The sequence below is a fragment of the Octopus bimaculoides genome, chromosome 21 (assembly GCF_046866305.1).
Source record: "Octopus bimaculoides isolate indiv1 chromosome 21, ASM4686630v1, whole genome shotgun sequence".
Classification (NCBI taxonomy): domain Eukaryota; kingdom Metazoa; phylum Mollusca; class Cephalopoda; order Octopoda; family Octopodidae; genus Octopus; species Octopus bimaculoides.
The window spans coordinates 32,221,800-32,245,232 of NC_142948.1; the positions used below are offsets into that span (position 1 = coordinate 32,221,800).

General features: G+C 36.5%; 1 protein-coding gene across 10 annotated transcripts in view; it reads left to right on the top strand.

Moving 5' to 3' along the window:
• Nucleotides 1–23,433, top strand: part of LOC106883233 (ras GTPase-activating protein nGAP) — a 567,079-nt gene that overhangs the window by 67,333 nt on the left and 476,313 nt on the right. For all 10 annotated transcript variants that reach the window (XR_016237793.1, XR_016237794.1, XM_089339023.1 and 7 more), the window contains exon 3: nucleotides 3,539–3,683. Coding sequence is in view for 8 of the 10 variants with exons in the window: in XM_089339023.1 (XP_089195149.1) it covers nucleotides 3,539–3,683 (145 nt within the window). In the remaining 2 variants the exon portion in view is untranslated. The remainder of the gene's footprint in view (nucleotides 1–3,538; nucleotides 3,684–23,433) is intronic.

The window sequence follows — 23,433 nt, forward strand, 5'->3', positions numbered from 1 at the left end:
TGTGCCAAAGCCACTTTTAAGAAAGAGAAACTAGTAAAGTCAAGTTCAATAGAATTACATGTCGAAACAGTAATAAAAGAACTTGAGCAGGAACAAACCTATAAATATCTAGGAATAAATGAAGGCTCTGGTATCCAGCATGCAAGCATGAAAGAGGTTAGGAAGGAATGTTATAGAAGAGTTCGAGCAGTTCTGAAGTCTGAGCTGAATGCATATAATAAGGTGTTAGCCATAAATTCCTTAGCAGTCCCAGTTATTCTTTATAGCTTCAATGTGCTTAACTGGAATACCAGTGAAATAGTCAAAATTGATAGAAAAATCCGCAAGCTACTGACTTGTAATAAGATGCACCATCCAAAGGCAGACGTGGATCGTCTTTACCTTCCCAGAGCTCAGGGAGGTCGAGGCTTGATCCAGCTTGAACTTACGTACAAAACCACCACAATCGGACTGGTCAAATACCTTGAAACAACCAACGATTGGATGCTGAAACTTGTTGAAAAACATGAAAGACCGAAAAAACTTCACTCTATTCTGAAAGAGAGCAAAAAATTCGCTACCGAACTCTTAGATAACCACCAGCTTGATCAGGCTGAAGGAAATGCGCCAACTGCTGCTGCAAAGAAAATAAAATTAATTGCAAAGACAAAAGCACATGAAAAATTAGCTAGCAGATGGGAAGAGAAACCTCTGCATGGCAAGTATGTGGCTCGTAGCAAACAAGCTGATGTCGACCAGAAACGCACGCATTAGTGGTTACGAAGTTCAGGGCTAAAAGCAGAGAGTGAAGGGTTCATATTGGCTGCTCAAGACCAAAGCTTATTAACCCGGAACTACCAAGCCAATGTGTTAAAAAATGGAGCTGACCCAAAATGCCGATTTTGTAACGATGAGATTGAAACTATAGACCACCTAATCTCATGGTGTAGAGTCTTAGCACCTGTAGAATATAAAGCAAGACATGACAGAGTTGGCCAGTATTTACACTGGACAATATGTCAGCATTATAAAATCAAAACCGCTGACAAATGGTATAAACACCATCCTGAAGCTGTGACTGAGGGAGAAAATGTATTGATTCTCTGGGACTTCCCCGTACATACTGACAAGACTATAAAAGCTAATAAACCGGATATTATTATAAAAGATCAGACAAAGAAGACATGTTTATTAATTGACATGAGTATTCCATCTGATCATAATATAGCGGCGAAAGAATTTGACAAGATCAGTAAATATAAAGACTTGCTAATAGAAATTGAAAAAATGTGGTACCTCAAGGCGACTACCGTACCAGTGATTGTAGGATCTCTAGGAATGATAAAAAAAGGTACTGAAACCTATTTGAAAATGATTCCAGGCTTACCATCCCTACAGGAAGTGCAAAAAATCGTGCTAACTGGAACGGCTCATGTACTGAGAAGAGCATTATCGCTGTGAAAACAACATCCATACATGAATTTTTTTTTCTTAAATACATGTTTTACCTGTGAATTTGCATGTGTAAACTGGAATGTATACAATGAGTTTCTCTGCCCTAGGTGTATGGAAAACACTCGGCGAGAAATGGAAGAAAATTTGAAGAAAGAAGAAAAAAAACAACATAATAATAATAAAACAATGGCAAGAAAAGCCCCTACATGGTAAATACTGGGCTAAACTAAATGCAAAAGAAATAGACAGAGAAAGATCCCAGCAATGGTTGAGAAGCTCAGGACTCAAAGCAGAGACTGAAGGATTTTTAATTGCTGCACAAGACCAAAGCCTCCCCACCAGAAATTACCAAAAACATATAATGAAAAGAAACATAACAAGTAACTGTAGAATATGTGGCGATGGACAAGAATCAATAAATCATATTATCTCTGGCTGCCCAGTCCTGGCTAAGAAGGAATATATTCACAGACACGACAGAGCTGGGACCTATATACACTGGAAGCTATGCCAACACTATGGAATAAAAACAGAAAAAAGATGGTATAAACACACACCAGAAAAGGTCACAGAAAATGAGAAAGCAACCATACTCTGGGATATGCCAATACACACAGATAGAGAAATTAAGGCCAATAGACCAGATATAGTTGTCAAAGATCATGAAGGAAAAAAATGCTTTCTAATTGATGTATCAATACCAGCAGATGACAACGTTTCCCTAAAAGAAATGGAGAAACTTTCAAAATACAAAGACCTGAAATAGAGGTAACTCCAATGTGGAATCTAAAAACAGAAACAATTCCTATCATTGTAGGGGCCTTAGGTATAATAAAAAAATATTCAGACAAATACATAACAAAAACACCAGGACTTACAAATATATATAACATACAGAAAATTGCACTACTGGGCACTGCACACATCCTACGCAAATCACTTTCAATACAGTAACCATAAGAGCATCACAGCAAACCACAGCACATACCCAAGGCACACAGAACTGCGCTCTTCATCAGAAATGGTTGAGAGGAAAAAACTGGAGAGAGAATGTACAAAAACAGAAAGAGAAAAAAAATGTGTAACAATTAATATACATACACATCATGGGCTTCCTTCAGTTTCTATATACCAAATCTGCTTGCAAGGCTTTGGCTGACCCAGAGCTATAATAGAAGACATTTTCCCAAGGTGGCACACAGTAAAACTGAACCGGGAACCATGTAGTTAAACAACAAGCTTCTTACCGCAAGGCTAAAAGAGTAAACCCTAACATAAAATCAGGAGGATGGGGTCCCAAGGCTGATATGTATGGTTATATTTAATCACTCTCTGTCATCCCCTGCAGCTCTGTAGATAATGCAAGCATATTGACTTGTCTTTCCTCCACGGTGTATCCATAGCTGGAGATGTGGTGAGTGTAATGGGGATTAAGCATTTGCTTCTGGAAACAACCCGGTCACAGCAGAGGTGGTTAAGTCACTGTCTCTGTCATACTGTTGACCAATGATGGAAAAGGACTGAAGTACTGAACTGAAAGTACTGTAAAGTGTGTACTCTCCAAGCGAGTACGGAATTGTGTACTAAAAATGCTATAAGATCTGTACTCTTCAAGCGAGTATGGAATTGTTTGCTAAAAGTGCTATAAGGCATGCACTCTTCAAGTGTGTATAAATTTGTTTACTAAAAATGCTCTAAAGCCTGTACTTTCCAAGTGAGTACAAAATTGTTTACTGAAAATGCTATAGAGTATGTACTCACCAAGTGAATACCAAACTGTTTATTAAAAAATGCTGTAAGATCTGTACTCTTCAAGTGAGTACAAAATTGTTGTGGCACAAAGTCTGCATTCCTCAAGCAAGTATCAGGTCTGTACTTATCAACTGTGTGCAAAATTGCTTACATAAAATGCTGTAAAGTCTGCACTCACTGAGCACACAAGTGTTTGTTTACTCACCACGGACAATGAAGCTGATGGTAAAATATTTATTGTAGAAATGGATGCACACACACACGCACGCACGCACGCACGCACGCACGCACGCACGCACGCACACTTACTTTGGTTTTCTAATTCCTGTCATGTTTTCTTTCTGTTTTGCAGCAAGCCAAAGATATTGGCTACAAAGACCTTCCAAGGATCCGTGTTGATGGAGGAAGGGATGAGTTTGAGAAATTCTGGGGCTATGATACTTTGGAGAGTATAAAAGAGAACACAATACAACAAAACCATAGAAGATGTACACAAGGTAAGAGACACACTAAGCCATCTTGCTTTTTTTCTCTCTCTCTTTATTCATTTTTCTCTTTTTTGTCTCTCTTTCTCCCTCACTGTCCTTCTTTCTCTCTTCTCTATTTCTTTTTCTCTTTTATCCCTTTTCTTTCATGCTTTCTTTCTCTTGCTTTCCTTCTCTCCATCCTTTCTTTGGTTCTTTCTCTTTTTACTTTCTTTTTTTTTTTGTCTCTCCCTATCACTCTCTTTATCTCTTTCTTTTCTTCTATTCTCCTCCGCCTTTCTCCCCACACCCTCTCTCTCATGTTCTTTGTTCATTTCTGTCTCTCTTTCACTTTCTTTCTTGTTTGTGTTGTCACTTGTTTAAACCAAACCAACAGAATTGTTCCAATGCCAAAGATATGAGATATAGGCTTGGCACTCGAGCATTCCTCAACAACAAAGTCAAAAAACTTCCAAAACAGATACGTGTCTTAACTCAGAACTGTTCCACTTTTAATTTCTAAATCATTGAAATATTATTTTCCTCCATTCCTTCAAGAGTTGATAAACTAATTCCTGATTTTCTCACTAAGTTGAGAGTTTGGTAAACACAAGTCCTGAGTTTGTGATCCAAATATGATTTTTAATTGTGGCTGTAAAGCACTCTTTTACTCTTTTACTTGTTTCAGTCATTTGACTGCAGCCCTGCTGGAGCACCGCCTTTAGTCGACTTATTCTTTGGAAGCCTAGTACTTATTCTATCGGTCTCTTTTGCCAAACCGTTAAGTTACGGGGACATAAACACATCACCATCAGTTGTCAAGCGATGTTGGGGGGACAAACACAGACACACAAACATATACACATACATATACACACACATACATATATATATATGCATATATACGACGGGCTTCTTTCAGTTTCCGTCTGCCAAATCCACTCACAAGGCTTTGGTCAGCCCGAGGCTATAGTAGAAGACACTTGCCCAAGGTGGCACGCAGTGGGACTGAACCCAGAACCATGTGGTTGGTAAGCAAACTACTTACCACACAGCCACTCCTGCGCTTATCAATATATGGGGAAAGGAATGAACATCACAACACATCTATTCACATCTCTGAAAAAATATGAACATTATTGCTTAGCTCCTCACTTCTCTATTAAAGCATTGACACAACATCTGACTGTATGATAAGCTTGTTTACCAACCACATAATTCCAGGTTCAGTCCCACTGTGTGGCACCTTGGACAAGTGTCTTCTACTATAGCCTTGGGCCAACCAGACTTCTGAGTGGATTTGGTAGATGGAAACTGAAAGAAGCCTGTCATGTGTCATTTAAAGATGTTTTTGTTAAATATTGTTATTGTTGAATGAAATTTGTTGAAAAAAAAACTGCAATAACTATGCACCAACCCAATACATATATATCATCATCATCATCATCATCATCATCGTTTAACGTCTGCTTTCCATGCTAGCATGGGTTGGACGATTTGACTGAGGACTGGCGAACCAGATGGCTGCACCAGGCTCCAATCTGATCTGGCAGAGTTTCTACAGCTGGATGTCCTTCCTAACTCCAACCACTCCGAGAGTGTAGTGGGTGCTTTTACATGCCACAGGCACGAGGGCCAGTCAGGCGGTACTGGCAATGACCACGCTCAAATGGTGTTTTTTATGTGCCACCTGCACAGGAGTCAGTCCAGCAACACTGGCAATGACCTCGCTCGAATGTTTGGTTTACGTGCCAGTAAGGCGACACTGGTAATGATCACGCCCAAACAGTGCCTTTTACATGCCACCGGCACGGAAGCCAGACAGCTGCTCTGGCAATGATCCCGCTCAGATGGTGCTGTTAGCGCTCCACTGGCACGGGTGCCAGTCATCAAATTTGGTTCAATTTCTATATATATATATATATATGTGTGTGTGTGTGTGTGTATATATACTATAGGATTCATTAGAATCCAGACACATCAACATGTAGAACACCAGAATTGTGCTAGTTAATACTTTGGTTTGTCTACATGCATAGCTACTATATTGCTTCAGTATTGTACCTCAGTATTATATCAAGTAGTCATTGATTATTCGAAACAGCTGTAAAGAAAAGACCTGTTTACATCATGTGATTGTATACGCAACTTTTAATACAAATAGTTTCCTTACGCTTATTATCATTCATCTTTCTACTTATACATGGCTATTGCAGCTGGCATCTCACAAACATACACATATTTATGTGTGTGTCTATATATATATGTATGTCTATATATATATGTGTGTCTATATATGTATGTGTGTGTGTGTGTGTGTGTGTGTGTATCTGGCCTGCTTGAAATTTAAAGCAAGATAAAGAAGTTTTCTCTGCTTGCATGATTCAGATATTTCTTTCATTGTTAATATGTTGCAGCAATTGTTTTTACAGTTGGCTGCTTTTGTTACTGCTAATCATTGAACCATGAAGTGTGGGGTTGATGATAATAATGATGATGATGATGATGGTGGTGGTGGTAGTGGGGATGGTGGTGAGTGATACTGTTTATGTAAGGAAAACTAAAACCAGGAAAGTTACTCAGAGTTAGAATACGATATAATGACACTAGTAAGTTCTGAACCGAATATATTTGTGGTCAATGGTCCAGTTCAGTTGTCCATCATTGGCACGAAACATTTCTTGGTATTGAACCTGTTATTCATCATCATCATCATCATCATCATTGTTTTAATGTTCACTTTTCTCTGCTTGCATGGGTCGGATGGAGTTTATCGAGGCAGATTTTCTACGGCTGGATGCTCTGTTGCCAACGCTTATCTGCTTCCAAACAAGGTAATATTTCCCTGTGGCCAGACATGTTTTTCCAGCAGATCGGAAACAGAGGACACTGCTTGTATGATGGTGACTCTTCTTTACAACCACCATGTGATATAAAAACAAAGAAACAGTAACACACTCATATATATGCACACACATACACACACATATGCATGCATGCAACTGGCTTCTTTCAGGCTTTATCTACTAGATCCACTCACAAGGCCTGGGGCTATAGTAGAAGATACTTGCTCAAGGTACCACACGGTGGGACTGAACCTAAAACCATGTGGAAGTTAGAGCAAACTTCTAACCATACAGCCATGCCTGCATCTGTAATTTGTCTTCTATCTATTACTAGTATCACGGCCATACTGGAGCAATGCATTGAATTTTTATTTGAATGAATTGATCCCAGTAGTATATTATTTCTATTTTAAGCCTGGTACTCATTCTATCAGTTGCTTTTGCTGAACTGCTCAGTTACGGGGACATAAACACATCAACAGATGGTGGTGGGGGACAAACACAGACAAAGACACACACATGTATATATATGTATATCATCATCATCATCATCGTCGTTTAATGTCCGCTTTCCATGCTAGCATGGGTTGGACGATTTGACTGAGGACTGGTGAAACCAGATGGCTACACCAGGCTCCAATCTGATTTGGCAGAGTTTCTACAGCTGGATGCCCTTCCTAATGCCAACCAGTCCGAGAGTGTAGTGGATGCTTTTACGTGCCACCGGCACAAAGGCCAGTCAGGCGGTACTGGCAACGGCCACGCTCAAAATGGTGTATTTTACGTGCCACCCACACAAGAGCCAGTCCAGGGGCACTGGCAACGATCTCGCTCGAAAGTCCTTATACATGTCGCGGGCACAAGTATATACATACACACACATGTAGACATATATACACTGCCATCATCATTGTTATTGTCATCACCACCATCATAATCGTCATTGACAGTCATCATTGTCCTCATCGTCATTCCCACATCACCATAATCATCTTTGTCATCACAATCATCATCACCGCCACCACCATTACTAGGATGGTTATTGCTAAAGTTGAAACCCTCCTCATCGATTATTGATTTCCAATTTTTTTTTTTTTTTGTTATTGTATGTAACTAATACAATCATCATCATCATCATCACTGTTACAGTCACCGTCGTCAATCCCACCTTCATCAGTTCTAACCATCATCACTGTAAACACCATCAGTATCAGCACCACCACCACAATGGCCCCAACCCCTACCACCGCCATCATAGTATGCCACTACCATCGTCATCACCACCATCATCATCACCATCATTAACATCATCATTCATTGTATCATCATCATAACCACCACCACCATCATCATCATCATATCATCACCACCACCACCACCACCATCATCACCATCACCACCACCATCATCATCATCATCATCACAACCACCACCACCACCACCACCACCATCATCATCATTATCATCATCATCACCATTACCATGATCCTCACCACCATCATCACCATCGTCCCACTATCCTATTCAGAATCGTGTAAACAAGAATTTTACATTTCCATAATAGCCATTTATTGCCATTCTTTCGGTACCATTATTCTGCAGTGTTGCATAAACCAATTGTAAGGAATTGCTTCGGTCTGTTGCAGCAATAAAACCAGATATCGTTAATGTTAAATTATTTAAATAAAAATAATAAATAGTTAAATCTGTTGGAATTTGGCCAACCTTCTTTATCTCTCTTCAAAACATTCGACTAATTTTTTCCAAAGATGGAGGAGGAATGGTGATGATTTGGTAGAGTAGTGGTGAGTGGCGAATGATGAGGGGTGAGGCCCAGAGTTAAAAAAAGTAAGGAGTAGTTTTTGAAATTGCTAATATATTTCATGCTTCGTTTGTTCCAAGAACAAAGAGCAATCAATTATGAATGAGGTGCCATCATGTGGTTGCCCAGCCTGCTAGAAATAGCAACCGATTATCCCTGCACATCATGACTCCTATCATCTGTGCAAAATGTTGGATGGATCACGTCTATTATTATTATTATTATTATTATTATTATTATTATTAAAACAAATTAATTATTATTATTATTATTATTATTAAGGTGGTGAGCTGGCAGAATCATTAGCATGCTGGATGGAGCGCTTAGTAATATTTTGCCTGTTGCTTGATTCTAAGTCCAAATTCTGCCAAGGTTGACTTTGCCTTTCATCATTTCTGGGTTGATAAATTAAGTACCACTGAAGTACTGGGGTCGATGTGATTGACTTACTCCCTCCCCCAAAATTTCAGGCCTTGTGCCTACAGTAAAAAGGATTATTATTATTATTATTATTATTATTATTATTATTGAGTGAGAGAGCAGTGCATGCCATCAAAGTGACACTGGGGTAAAATATACAAGGCCCAGTATACCCATCATGACTACCCGTCTGATAAGGGTACACCAGGCACATGCATACGAACCATATGTGTGCGTGACATGGTGATCTCAGATCAAGATAAACAGCGCATGACCTTGCAGATGGAGCCCAGTTACAATTTTCTTCAGGTCGAGTAGCCCGTCCTGCTCAAAAGGTCCCTGAATAAGGTTTGTTTAAGGATGTTGAGCAAAACACCCATGTTTCCAAAGGTGAATTATCCAAACCCCATAGAATTCCTCTCAACACATGGCTATGATGCTCCCCCACTACTTCTGCTCATGATCAGAGATGTTGTTATTATTATTATTATTATTATTATTATTATTATTATTATTATTATTATTATTATTATTATTATTATTGTTGCTGAAGTAGCAAGCTTTCAGAATTGTTAGCACACTGGACGAGAAGCGTTTGACAGTCAAAGATGCTTGTTAATCTGTAGATGACAATTAAGTATAGTTCTTTTAATATGGAAGTTTTATTTTATTTTCTATGAAAACTAATCTCTGGTTGATAGAAAAACATTAACTTTCACAGAAAGTGTAGAAAATGGTTGAAAATGTCTCATTGATATTTAATCAATAGAAATTCACTGTCTTTGAGATGTGACATCGTTTTTCTCCAAGATGGAAGATTTTTATTGATGTTCTTAAAGATTTTCTTCTCTGCTAACATCACCACCACCACCACCACTGCTGTCATTTGTGATGTGCTCCTCCTTGCTTCCATACCAGCTCACTAACTCCTCCATACTGCTAGCCGCCAATCTTGTCCCCACCAGGGCACTCATTTCTAATCTCCATTATACTTTTTACAACTATCCATCTCTCTCTCTCTCTCTCTCTCTCTCCCTCACCTGGAAATATGTTGTTGTCATTATTGTCTCTCTTCCTTTACTCTCTGCTGTTACTGTCTTTCACATTATACTATGTCATTACACAGTTGTCCAGCCATTGAAAATTCCTGTGAAAAATGACCGTTTAACATATTTTTACAGATATAAATATATATATATATATATATATATATATATGGGAGAATATACAAATAATAACAACAGACGAGGACAGGTGGTGTAAATAACAAAAGTATATATTAGTATGACGCTCGGGAATACGGAAAGTCTTTGACGTTTCGAGCTACGCTCTTCAACAGAAAGAATACGGAGACAAGGAGAAAAACACGGAGAAAAAAAATTGAATAGTGTTCAGTCAACGGTCAATCATAATAATATATATATATATTTATAAATATATATTTATAAATATATATGAGCTTTTAAATAAGTTCTCCACCAATAATGGTGCTTTCATACCGATGGGCTTAGTAAAAATTGTTAATTGTTAATTGATTTATTAATTAATAAATTGATAATCCTTTACCCTTTTAATTTGTAATATATATATATATATATATATATATATATATATATATATATAAATGAAGGTGCATGGCTCAGTGGTTAGAGTGTGAGGTTGTGAGATCAATTTCTGGTCCGGGCTGTGTATGCATGTTCTTGAGCAAGACACCTTATCTTAGGTTGCTCCAGTTCATTCAGCTGTAGGAATGACTTGCGACGTCACTGGTGCCAAGCTGTATCGGCCCCTTTGCCTTTCCCTTGGATAACATCAGTGGCATGGAGAGGGGAGGCTGGTATGCATGGGTGACTGCTGGTCTTCCATAAAAACAACCCCAGGGTGTATGTTCACCGGTGAGGCTACTTTCTGCCCAGGCTTGTACTCTGGAGGGGAACATCTTAGGTGCACCCATGGTCATTCATGACTGACAGAGTCTATATATATATATATATATATGCATGAGGTGGTTCAGAATTGGTTGGGCAGTGCACAAAATGCTTAGTGGCATCTCTTCCATCTCTTTACACCCATCATCAGCATCGTTTAACATCTGCCTTCCATGCTAGCATGGTTGGGATGATTTCACAAGCGCTGGTCAGGCAGAAGCTTCACCAGACTTCTGTGACTGTTTTGGCAGGATTTTTACAGCTGCATGCCTTTCCTAACACCAAGCGCTCAGCAGAGTGGAGTTCAAATCCTGCCCAGGTTGACTTTACCTTTTATCTGTTTGTGGGACGGTGGGGGGGGGGCGATAAAATAAAGTACCAGCCAAGTGCTGGTGGTGTCGATATAATTAAGTTACCCCCCCCCCGAAATTACTGGCCTTGTACCAAAATTTGAAACCCATATATGTTTATGCATGCATGAATGCTTTCACACTTTGTTCAGATAATTTGTTTTTTATTCTTTTGTTTTGTTTTGTCTCGTAATTGTCGACTTCACGCTTGATTAGACACGAGAGTTTTTCAAAAGAACTCTTTTTTTTTTTTCTTTTGCAAGACAAAACACATATTTTCGTCTTGATTTATGCGCATAACTATCCCACTTAACTTTCTGTGTGTGTGTGTGTACAGACACATATATGCACACATATACACCCTGTAAGTTATATGAAGTGATTTAATTATATATACAAAGTACCCAAGTGTGGTTGAAACCACTCATGCATGCTTTATGCTGATTTCTGTCACCCCCACCCACTTTCTACTCCTCCTCCTCTCTTCCTCCACTCCCACCACCATCACCCCCCACGTAAATAATTTGTTGCTAATTAGTTAACATACCTTATTCCAATCAATAAATAACTAATTTCTTAATTATTACTACAAAACAAACAATAGGTTTTTTTTTTCCTTTTGTGTGTGTGTTTGTTTGTTTTTAGAAAGAAAGAAAGAAGCATAATAGATGTGTTTTGTAGGATGAAAGATAGGAGGAAAGAAGGAAGGAAGTGGTGGGGGCAGAGGTGGTGGAGGTGGTGGAGGTGGTGGACAGAAGGTCTTTTTAGCTTTTTCTTTTTTTCTCGTATTTTTATATTTTTTACCAGATTTTGTGAAAAGCATTTATCTTCACATCCAGTCTTTAGACAGACACCATTGGGTGAAAGGTTTTAAAGTTTAAAACAATAGCAATAACAACAACAACAAATAATAGTAATAAAAATAATAATAATAATAGTAATTGTAATAATTTCATTTATTTGCCACCAGGGCGAAGGATGCGGAGAACAATACATGGACAGACATAAAGTGTCTGGGTTTACATATAAAGGAATGATAAAATATTTAAATAAGCAACCCCAAAAAGATATAAGTATACACAGCATATAATGAAAAGAAAGGGAGTTATGCATAGTATACAGAGATTTAAAGAGAAAAAAAAGGGGATGAAGGATGATAGAGATGTAGCCCTCTTGATAATTGAGGGACCCCACTATTTGAGATTTCTCTGAACACCAAGAGCAAGTGCTCCATCTAATTCCTTTTCTTCGACTCACAGGTTTTCGCAACTTTTACTCATCTTCAATAAGCTCACTCGAGGACAGCATTTCCCACTCCACCCTCAATTTCCTTTTCGAGTGAAACTTGAAGGTGTCTATGAGAGCCAATAATAACAACTTCATTTATTTACCACCTGGGTGAGGGGCTGGGGACAATACAAACAGACATAAAGTGTTGGGGTTTACAAATAATGAAATGATACGATAAATAAATAATAAAAAAACGTGGTATACAGTGAAAAAGAAAGGCAAATATACAGGTGCTGGAGTGGCTGTGTGGTAAGTAGTTTGCTTGCTTAGCAACCCCATGGTTCTGGGTTCAGTCCCACTGCATGGCACCTTGGGCAAGTGTCTTCTGCTATAGCCTTGGACCGACCAAAGCCTTGTGAGCGGATTTGGTAGACGGAAACTGAAAAGAAGCCCATTGTATATATATATATATATATATATATATATATTTAGAAGCAGTAGAAATATATATATATATATATTATTTAAAAGCACCAGAAATATAACAAAAAAACTGTTACTCGGAGTTTCATGTTCCCGTTCATCAGACAGTTTTGTTAGAAACTTATGTGCTTACTCCGGTATTTATATATATATATGGGAGAATTTACGAAAAAAACAACAGACGAAGACATGTGGTGTAAACAACAAATGGATGTATTAGTTTAACGCTCGGGAATAGAGAAAGTCTTTGAAGTTTCAAGCTACGCTCTTCAACTGAAAGGAACACAGAAAGAAACAAGGAGAAAAAAAATATAAATGTAGTGGTCAGCGAGCTATCATGGCGAATATATATATGTGCAAATCCAGAGCCAACTCTTCGCCTTCAATCCCAACAGACCATTTGTGTCTGACCTGTGACGGAACCTTCCGAGCATGCATCAGACTGAACGGTCGCAACCAGATGCACCATGTCCAATCGTCTCCTCCCATGTGATATCATTTTTATTGTCGGCAGCAACAGACGAACTAATGTGATATAATGCATGTGTATATTTTACGTTAGAATATATGTGTATGTTTGTAGGTGTTTTAATTTGGTGTGTGTATGTGTGTGTGTGTTTTATTAATATTTAGTTGTATTTTTGGATGTTAATGTCTGTGTGTGATAAAGTACATATGAAACAAGCAAAAAATACAAATAATGATAAATAGACTCTTTCCGAGCAATTCATTCTATTTACTATCAATTAAATATTTAGAATTCTGTGTATACACATGTGAGTGCATGTATATATAGACATAATTGTATCTGTATATTATTATGTGTTTGTATTATACATGTGTGTGTGTGGAGGGGTATATATATAATGTATAGATGTATATGTAATGTGACTGTGTGTATGTATGTGTGTATATATAATGCCTAATTGTATATGTAATGTGTGTGTATATATAATGTATAAATGTTTATGTAATGTATGTGTGCATGTGTATGGATGTATGTGCTTGTATAGATGTCATTGAATGCATGTATTTGCATATTATTTGTATGTATTATATTATATATGTGTGTGTGTGTATATATATATGTATGAATATACACATACAATGTGCATGTGTATATATAATTATAAGATTTATCGATGCCATTGTTCTATGAGAAGAGAATTTTGATTTAATTGAAGCTTTCAGAAAAAAAAAAAAATGGTTAATTTGATTGTTCCTGCAACAATTCTTAAACATCTCTTGTATTGTTCAAAACTTTGTATAACATAAAATAGTGTGACAGGCTGCATTATACACACATAATAAGTACTGTATGCTCCACCACTATACACCTCATTCCCATATCGCAAAAGGATATACCAGTTAAATTATAAATACATAACATGTTACCCTACACACTGCCATTCAGTACACTTATGTTACATATGCAAGTATAAAATACTGCTACACCTGTCCTATATATATATATATATATATATATATATATATATATATATATAAAATTAATCAAAGGACATATTAAGTATATCTACCTGCTGGAAATAACAGTCAACACTCTTATTTAAATCGCCAGCCATTTAATGCTTTTTTGGGGGCCTGCAATCACCTATATTATTGATTCTGTTATTATCATTTTTAAATTGTTACACTAGATAATAACAGAGTCAGTGGTATCTTTGCAAATTATTTTTTCATGAATTATATTTTTCTTTTGAATTATTTGCTTCATATTGAAATTATATATATTGTATATACATATATATATGTATCATCATCATCATCATCATCGTTTAACGTCCGCTTTCCATGCTAGCATGGGTTGGACGATTTGACTGAGGACTGGTGAAACCGGATGGCAACACCAGGCTCCAATCTAATTTGGCAGAGTTTCTACAGCTGGATGCCCTTCCTAACGCCAACCACTCAGAGAGTGTAGTGGGTGCTTTTACGTGTCACCCGCACGAAAACGGCCACGCTCGAAATGGTGTCTTTTATGTGCCACCCGCACAAGCCAGTCCAGGGGCACTGGCAACGATCTCACTCGAAAATCCTACGGGAGCCAGTCAGGCGGTACTGGCAACGGCCAATATATATATATATATATGTATTACATACAAAAATAAGGGTGGACGTCTTGTGTCTAGTTCTGGAAATTGCATTGCGAATTGACGGACTACGCTGACGATCCTGCAGATATTTACTTATGCAAATTTTAACAGGTGAAACCATGGTACGTAGGTTAATCGTTTTTTTATTTAGTATTTTTTCATTTGTCTTGCCCTTTTAAAGTCTGTTGTGTTGCTGAATTTTTATTGAGAACATATATTTTTTTCATGGTTAGATGATTCGGCATCTATTTCTAACATTTTTGCTGGTCATTCCTCTTATTTTTGTATGTAATATAATTTTAATCTTCGGATTTTTTTAATATGCTAGACCACTGGTTTTAATTGATTAATATCAATTTCTACCCTCATTAATAAATTATATATATATATAACCCTAACCCTTATGCTATCACCACTAGATAAGAAACAATAAAATCTGAGACAGTTAGAACTTTTGTCTAGAATCAATTACTAGCCTGATAGACTCGGCTATGTCAAGATGGATTTATGTATTCTTCCTCCCACTTAGATTTTTATGTATTCTCTCTCCCACTTGGATTTGAAATGTTGCCACGTTTATAATATGTCTATTCTACTGTAATTTTCTGCATTTTCGTGCAGCTGAAGATTGCTCTTCATATTGCATTTAATGTAATGCTCGGATTACTTAAATAAATTGGAGTAGCATGAAACGTGCGTACTGCAATCACCTTTGAAATCCGTGTTGCTTATTTTTTGATTTTTTGATCACCTATCCTTTTGGAATACGATATTCGGGTGCCTACGCATAAGTACCATATTCAACCTTGAATCTATATATATATATATATATATATATATATATATATATATATAGTTTTTGTTTTTTAGAAGACCATAAAAATGGAGAAGCAGCACACTCTAAGAAGTAGAGTAGTCTATATTTATTACTGGTGCAGCCCTGTTAATAGGGTTACCTTGGGTTTCTTGCCATTAAGAGTACCTTTATGGTGTATCATCAGACCCTAAGACTTGTTGGCCTAAGGCCCCGCCATATTTTAAAGAGACCATAGACCTATAAAAGGCCTTCACCAGTAATGAATATATATATATATATATATATATAATACACACACACACACAATTCTAGCATGGATGATAGATGCTAATTGATGATATGTATGTGTATGTATATATAAATGTATTAAATATTGATTACATATGTATTTATATATATATATATATATATATATATATATATATATAGGAAAATGAAAAATAATAATAAGGCAGAATGCTAAACTGGAAGCATATTTTAATAAAGATTTCTAACTGGCTTTCATTGTGTAGCAAATTTTCAAGAAGAGGGAGAATAAAAATGTTTTTTACAAAGAAGTACAAAATGAAGAAAATAATATATAAAAAAATAATATATAAAAAAATAGATATACCAATACATTATATTGTCTTTGAGCTTTTAAAGTTCAATGGTAATTCATGTATATAATGGTTGGAAAAATAAGGATGCATGAGAATTTAGAGCTGTGTTAGGTTTAAAAAAAAGAGAAAAGGAGCTAAAAGTTTGTGTTAAGCAGGAAGTGTGGTGTCAAAACAGGAAGTGTGTGTAAGGGGAGACAAATCTTTTTAGTTGGAGTTATGATCTCTTTTTCAACAGGAAGTTTATGTCTAAAAAGATTTGTCTCCCCTTACACACACTTCCTGCTTAACACAAACTTTTAGCTCCTTTTCTCTTTTTTTAAACCTAACACAACTCTCAATTTTCATGCATCCTTATTTTTCCAACCATTATATACATGAATTACCATTGAACTTTAAAAGCTCAAAAACAATATAATGTATTGGTATATTTATTTTTTTATATATTATTTTTTTATATATTATTTTCTTCATTTTGTACTTCTTTGTAAAAAAACATTTTCTTTCTCCCTCTTCTTGAAAATTTGCTACACAATGAAAGCCGGTTAGAAATCTTTATTAAAATATGCTTCCAGTTTAGCATTGTGCCTTATTATTATTTTTCAGTTTCCTATTATTTCTCCACGTGCGGTTAACACAACCCCACTATTTACTGACTTATATATATATATATATATAAATATGTATATGAGATTCATACACTCACACGTATGAAGTATATGACATTTTAGCTACACACACACACACACACACACACACACATACACACAAGACTATCTGTTGATATATCACTTCTGACCCAGCACATCACACCATGTGTCCTGAACCAGGCTACCATGAAAAGATGGATGCTAAAATGATGATGTTTACCCAATTATTTATCTTGACAATCGTTATAACTCACTCTCCGCCTACCTCCCTCCCTCCATCCATCCATTCATCTCCCTATCCATTTATTAACCTACCCATTCCCCAACCCATCTATATATCGAGCTGGTCCATCCAGCTCGACACAATAAGCAGTGTGCCTCCTTGCTTTGTTGAATCTACAAATTAGCTTTAATTCTTGGTGGTTGCTAATTTCCTTCTGTTGTGTTGCTAATGTATTGGAGAAAGAAGAGGACAGGACAGGAGACAGCATAGATATCACACGCCATCCACTGTTACTTAGTTGAGGTCAGCAAACAATTGACGGTTTCTTACTCTAAATATATCAATATATCAAAGCAAGTATTTATCAAGCATCTTAAAGCTGATTCCTTTATCTTTCTACTTAATCCTCTCTACACTTCTCTCCTTCACACACACACACGCAAACAAGCACAAGTATATACCATCTTTTTCGTCATCGTCATCGTACTCTTTGTAATGTCCTCTTTTCTGTGCTTGCATGAGTCAGATGGAATCATTGAGTGGCTTTTCTGTGGCTTGATGCCCTTCTCTGTCACCAAACATCACCAGTTTCCAAGCAAGTTAACATTTTCCCCATTGTAACACATGTCTTTCACTGAGGACTAGAAATGAACAACACTGCTTGTATGATGGTGATGCTCATTTACAACCACATGTATATCATCATAGTCTCATCTAGGTCGTCCCATATCACCATTGTTTAATGTTCCCTTGTCCATGCTTGCATAGGTCAGACAAAAGTCTATTGGAGTGGAGTTTTCTACTCCATCCACACATGTAGTAGATGTGATAGTTACTCTCCCTCATACTCCCTTCAAACATGTATCACGCATGTAGTACTTACCCTATTTTATACTCCTTTTAAGTATGTAGTAGACATGCGGTATTTACTCTTTTATAGACTCTCTCTAAATATGTATTACATGTGGTACTTACCCTCTTATACTCCTTTTAAACATGTACTACATGTGATAGTTACTCTCATATTCCCTTTAAATATGTGTTAGAAATGTGTAGTTTCTCTCTCTCTCTCTCCCTCTCATTCTCCTTCTACACATGTATTACATGTAGCTGAAACTCCTCAACATCTTTTAAACTAATCTTTCTTATTCAGCGAATATTTCCATTTATTTTCCTGGAATCTCAGTTGCAAACTGTTTCCTCACCTGTTCAGGTGTGTTTATTCATGACGATATATCATTTACCTGTGTGTAGGAATAGATTGTTGGCAATAACTCCGTCTGATGCAGACATTTCTGTATATGCCTTCATCTTCAGAAATATAGCAAACTGTATTTATACATACATGTACTTATCTACAGTGAAGGTGCATGACTCAGTGGTTAGTGTGTCATGTTTACAATCTTGAGGTAGTGAGTTCAGTTCCCAAACCAGGCTGTGTGTTGTTTTCTCGAGCAAAACACTTTATTTCACATTGCTCCAGTTCCCTCAGCTGTAGAAATGAGTTGTGATGTCACAGGTGCCAAGCTGTATCGGCCATTTTTGCCTTTCCCTTTGATAACATTGGTGGCGTGGAGAGGGCAGGCTGGTATGCATGGGTGACTGCTTGTCTTCCATAAAACAACCTTGCCCGGACTTGTGCCTTGAAGGGTAACTTTCTAGATGCAGTCCCATGGTCATTCATGACTGAAAGGGGTCTTTTACTTATCTACACACATACATGCGTATATTACATTTATACATACATGCATGTGATGTCTGAGTTAACCTTGGTGATTCAGTGTTTATAAAGGAAATCAAAGAAGGAAGACAATGCAAACATAAAAAGGTGGTTATTGATGGTATAGCTTGGACTACATTATCTAATGTGTCCTCCTTTGTCATTCAGTTCAATCCTAATTGATTGTATCTATGATTATAAAGGCTTTCCGGCCATTACTGGGCTGTCTTGTTTATGTGGAAACTGTATTGTGAAAATTACTTTCACCTCACTAGTAACCATTTCTGCAAAGAACCAAGTGGGTGACATTTCAATATCATAATTTGATTTGCTACAGAATAATCAGTCCTTTTGTTATGTGTGTGTGTGTGTGTGTGTGTGAAATATTAATATTCCAGGGAGGATGATGGAAGGGATGGAGAGAGAGAGAGAGAGAATGAGTGGAGAAAGTATCGACATTTAGAAGTAGTTAGTAAACAAACTACTTGATGGACCTAAATCATATGCCAGTAGATGACAACAACAACAGTAGCAGCAACAAGCTTTTGTACATGATTGTAAGACAGTCATCATCTTTGTCTTCGTTTAAGTTTCATTCAGTTCCACTGTTAGTTTTTTTCTTGTATTGTACACCATAATACTTTCAAATTTTGCCACAAGGTCAGCAATTTCAGGGGTGCGGGTAAGTTGATTACATCATCCCCCAGTGTTCAGCTGGTATTTATTTCATCAACATTGGCTGAATTTGAACTCAGAATCTAAAGACAGATGAAATGCTGCTAAATTCAGAATTACAGATAGTATTTATGGAATTTTAATTTACTGCTGGGTGACTTTTGGCCCACCCTGCATATATATATATATATATATATATATATATATATATATATATAGTAATAAAAATAATAATAATCCATGTATGATATTTAGAATTCCATACATGAATTTTTATGATTTTTATTACTATTTATCCTACATTATATTGGCACTGCTCGGTGTGACTCCAAAATACCATTATTGACAGATGGTACCATTAGGCTGTAACCAGCATAATAGACCAGGGGCTTTTATATGCATATTCAAAGCATTTCCTGTGAACGAACTTAAAGTAGACACACACACACACACACACACACACACGGATATATATACATATATACATTCATACATGTGTGTGTATGTGTGAGTATATATATATAGAATCTACAAGAATAGATGCAAGCGCTAATTTATAAAAACATGTGACATATTAATAAAAATCTGTAAGTGTACAACCATCCAGATATCTGAGTACCTTATTATTTTTTCTTATATATAATTCCTGTACATCACCCCCAGACCTTCTAATATATATATATATATATATATGAAATGTAAATGAATATAGAAATGCTAAATCAAAGGGCATTAGGACACTTATGCAGCAGAAACACGTGTTGGACTGAAATCTAATATCAATTTAATGTCAATAATACTGTAATAAATTAGTTTTAAAGATGTATAATTCTCCATTCTTGTTAATAATGTCTTGTATGTGTGTGTATATATATATATATATATATATATATATATATATATATATATATATATATGTATTATTTATATATGTATTATTTATATCATCATCGTTTAAGGCAGATGTTAAATGATGATGATATATATCAATGAGTGAATGGGTGAGCGAGCGAACAAGCGAGAGTGATAGAAAGTAGAGATTGAAGTAATCTCGGCAAATACCTCCTCAGTCAGCATTCCATGCATAAATATCTGGTTAAGAAAATGTCAAGTGAAGAGCATCTGAATCCATATAGGTGAAATCCACTGGGCATTCCATACAAAGTGTAAATCCAAGGAGATTCACTAATCAATTGGTCGGCACTTTCACAATAGATTATAATAGCAAACTGAAAAATGAAGACTGTGTTGTTGCATAATTTTATTCAAGGTTGCTGACAAACTCCACCCTCCAGCTGTTGTTTCTGCCAGTGTATGCCATGTTTGTATCTTGACTTTTGTATACTGACTCGCCTAACTTACTTGTCCTTACCTTTACTCCTATATATATAAAATATATAACACACACACACACACACACACACACATACATATTCTCTGTTATGTACTCCACAGCAGTTTCATACAAGTAAACATGACAGAAACACCTTGAGGGTGGAGTTTCTGCCAGCAACCAAACAGCTAAGTTACAAGGACATAAATACACATACACCGGTTGTTAAGTAGTAGTGGTGAACACACCCACATACATGTCAAGACCCTTGCCCAAGGATCCCCTCAGTGGGACTGAACCTGGAACCATGAGGTTGGGAAGCAAACTTCTTTGCAACACTGCCATGCCTGCCCTTGTATATATAAGAGAAAACATTTTCTCAAATATTCCTGAAGTATCTCAAAGAAAATCTGTGTAATCATTTTTTTTTTTTTGTGGAAAGCATGTGAGAGAGAGAGAGAAAGAGTGTGTGTGTGTATGCTGCAAGGACAGAGAATGAAAGTAACAGTGTGCTGGGGAAAGACGAAAATTGTGAAATAAAATAACAGGGGAAGGGTGACAAATGAAGCTTGTGAGAAAGAGGAGGGACAAAGTCTGAAGTGACAAAAACCTTGAAAGAAAATAAGATAATGAGGATAAAAGTGAGAGAGAAGAAGTTACAAGAATAAAAAAAGATATATAGACAAAGAGAAATAAAGGCTGTAAGCAAAGAAAAGATGGAGAGAGAGAGAGAGAGAGAGAGAGAGAGAGAGAGAAAGAGAGAGTTGCAGGGAATCAGTAGAAGAAAATGGATACAAACATTAAGTGTTAGAAATAGTGAATAAAAGTTTCTGATTGAAGCATGTAATTGAGATCTTTAATAATACAAGAAATTAGAAAAGCATATTTTGATAAAAATATATTAAAATTGGAATTGATAAATTTTCTTGATAGTGTAGACTTCATTAATTGCTTTTAATTTAGTAAAAGTGACATACGCATAGCTAATTAATAAGTAGTATTCTTTATTATTGCATAGAAGATGATCATTACAAATGGCTAGAGGAATCATTTCATCACTATACATCGGCTTGTATGTATGAATTTAGGTAAATCTATACAGTAATTAACTAATTAATTTCTTATTTAATCAATGAAATAGTTTGCCTTGAACCATTCTTGTCAAAATTATGTAACAGCATCATCATCATTTTTTTTGTCTGATTGCAGTTCACACACACACACATTGATATACATGTGTGTGTATGTACATATATATATATACTCTCACACATATGTATACAGAATGTTTGGGCTAAATTTGACAGCTTGCATACAAGGAAACGAATGAGCAATATACCATCCAAAAATAAAAGTATTTTAAAAAAATCAAAGAATATTGATTCCATTAATTATGGTTGAGATATAAAAGATTCCTCAAAAGAGCTTCTATCACAGTTTTCACCATGACTCCAAGACAGCTCTGGAACCTGGTGCATGCATTCCTCATTGTGTCCCTGGGAAAATCTTAGATTACTTCATTGATCTTGGCCACCAGCTCAGCCTTGGTGTTGCAAGCAAAGCAGTTGGTGTCTTTCTCAACTGTGTCCCCAACACATAGTAATCCATGGAATTAAAATAGGGAGAATTAGGGAGCTAGAAATTTGGGCTGGTGAAATCGTAGAAATTCTCTGACAACCACTTCTGACTCTTTCTGGAGGTATGGAAAGGAAGCAAATCCTACTGCCACACATATGGCCTTCCAGAAGCAACCATCTCCAGCCAGGATTTGACCATAGTCTCTAGCTTAAGGTCCTGTTCAAAGATGAGGGGTGGAATGATGTCTCCCTCACTGGAGACACACCGAAAGACCATCACAGTTTGGTGGAACTTGGTTTTCATGATGTCCACATTGCCTCTTGCAGCTTTTACAATTTTCACAAAGCATTGAACAGCAGTCATGATGTGGGTATTTTGACACCTGGCAGGAATCGTCATGACACAGGCAAACTCTTTTTCAATATTCAGTCCTCCACATCAGTAAAGTTTTTCCCCAAAACTTTAACCTTTAGGCTCTTCAACGCCATTGACTGTTCACTAATAAGCAGATCGATGAGATGTCAGAGTTCCAAGATCATGCATGATTAATTCTAACCAATGTGAATAAAGGAGCATAACATTTGACAGGAATGCTAAAGGCCAGAATATTTGAACTGTTTTTTTGTTCAAACTGCCCAAATTTGGCCTCTCTAACCTTACCCTACAATGTCATTTTATAAATAAACAATCACATTGAGTGTTTATATAATAAGGTAGTGAATGTTTATTGAAGATTGTCTATATAAGATGCAATTTATACAAGATAGTGAATGACCAATTTAAAAGGAGATGGATAAATAAGCCTAACGTTTGATAGAGTAATTTAAATGTTAAAGGGTTAATATTCTTTAAGTCTTTAGCATTTAAACCAGCCATATCTGGCCCAGAATATTTGAACTGTTTTGTGTTCAAGCTGCCCAGATTTGGTTTCTGTTGCCTTGCCTTACCATGTCATTTTATAAATAATCAGATTGAGTGTTTATATAAGATAGTGA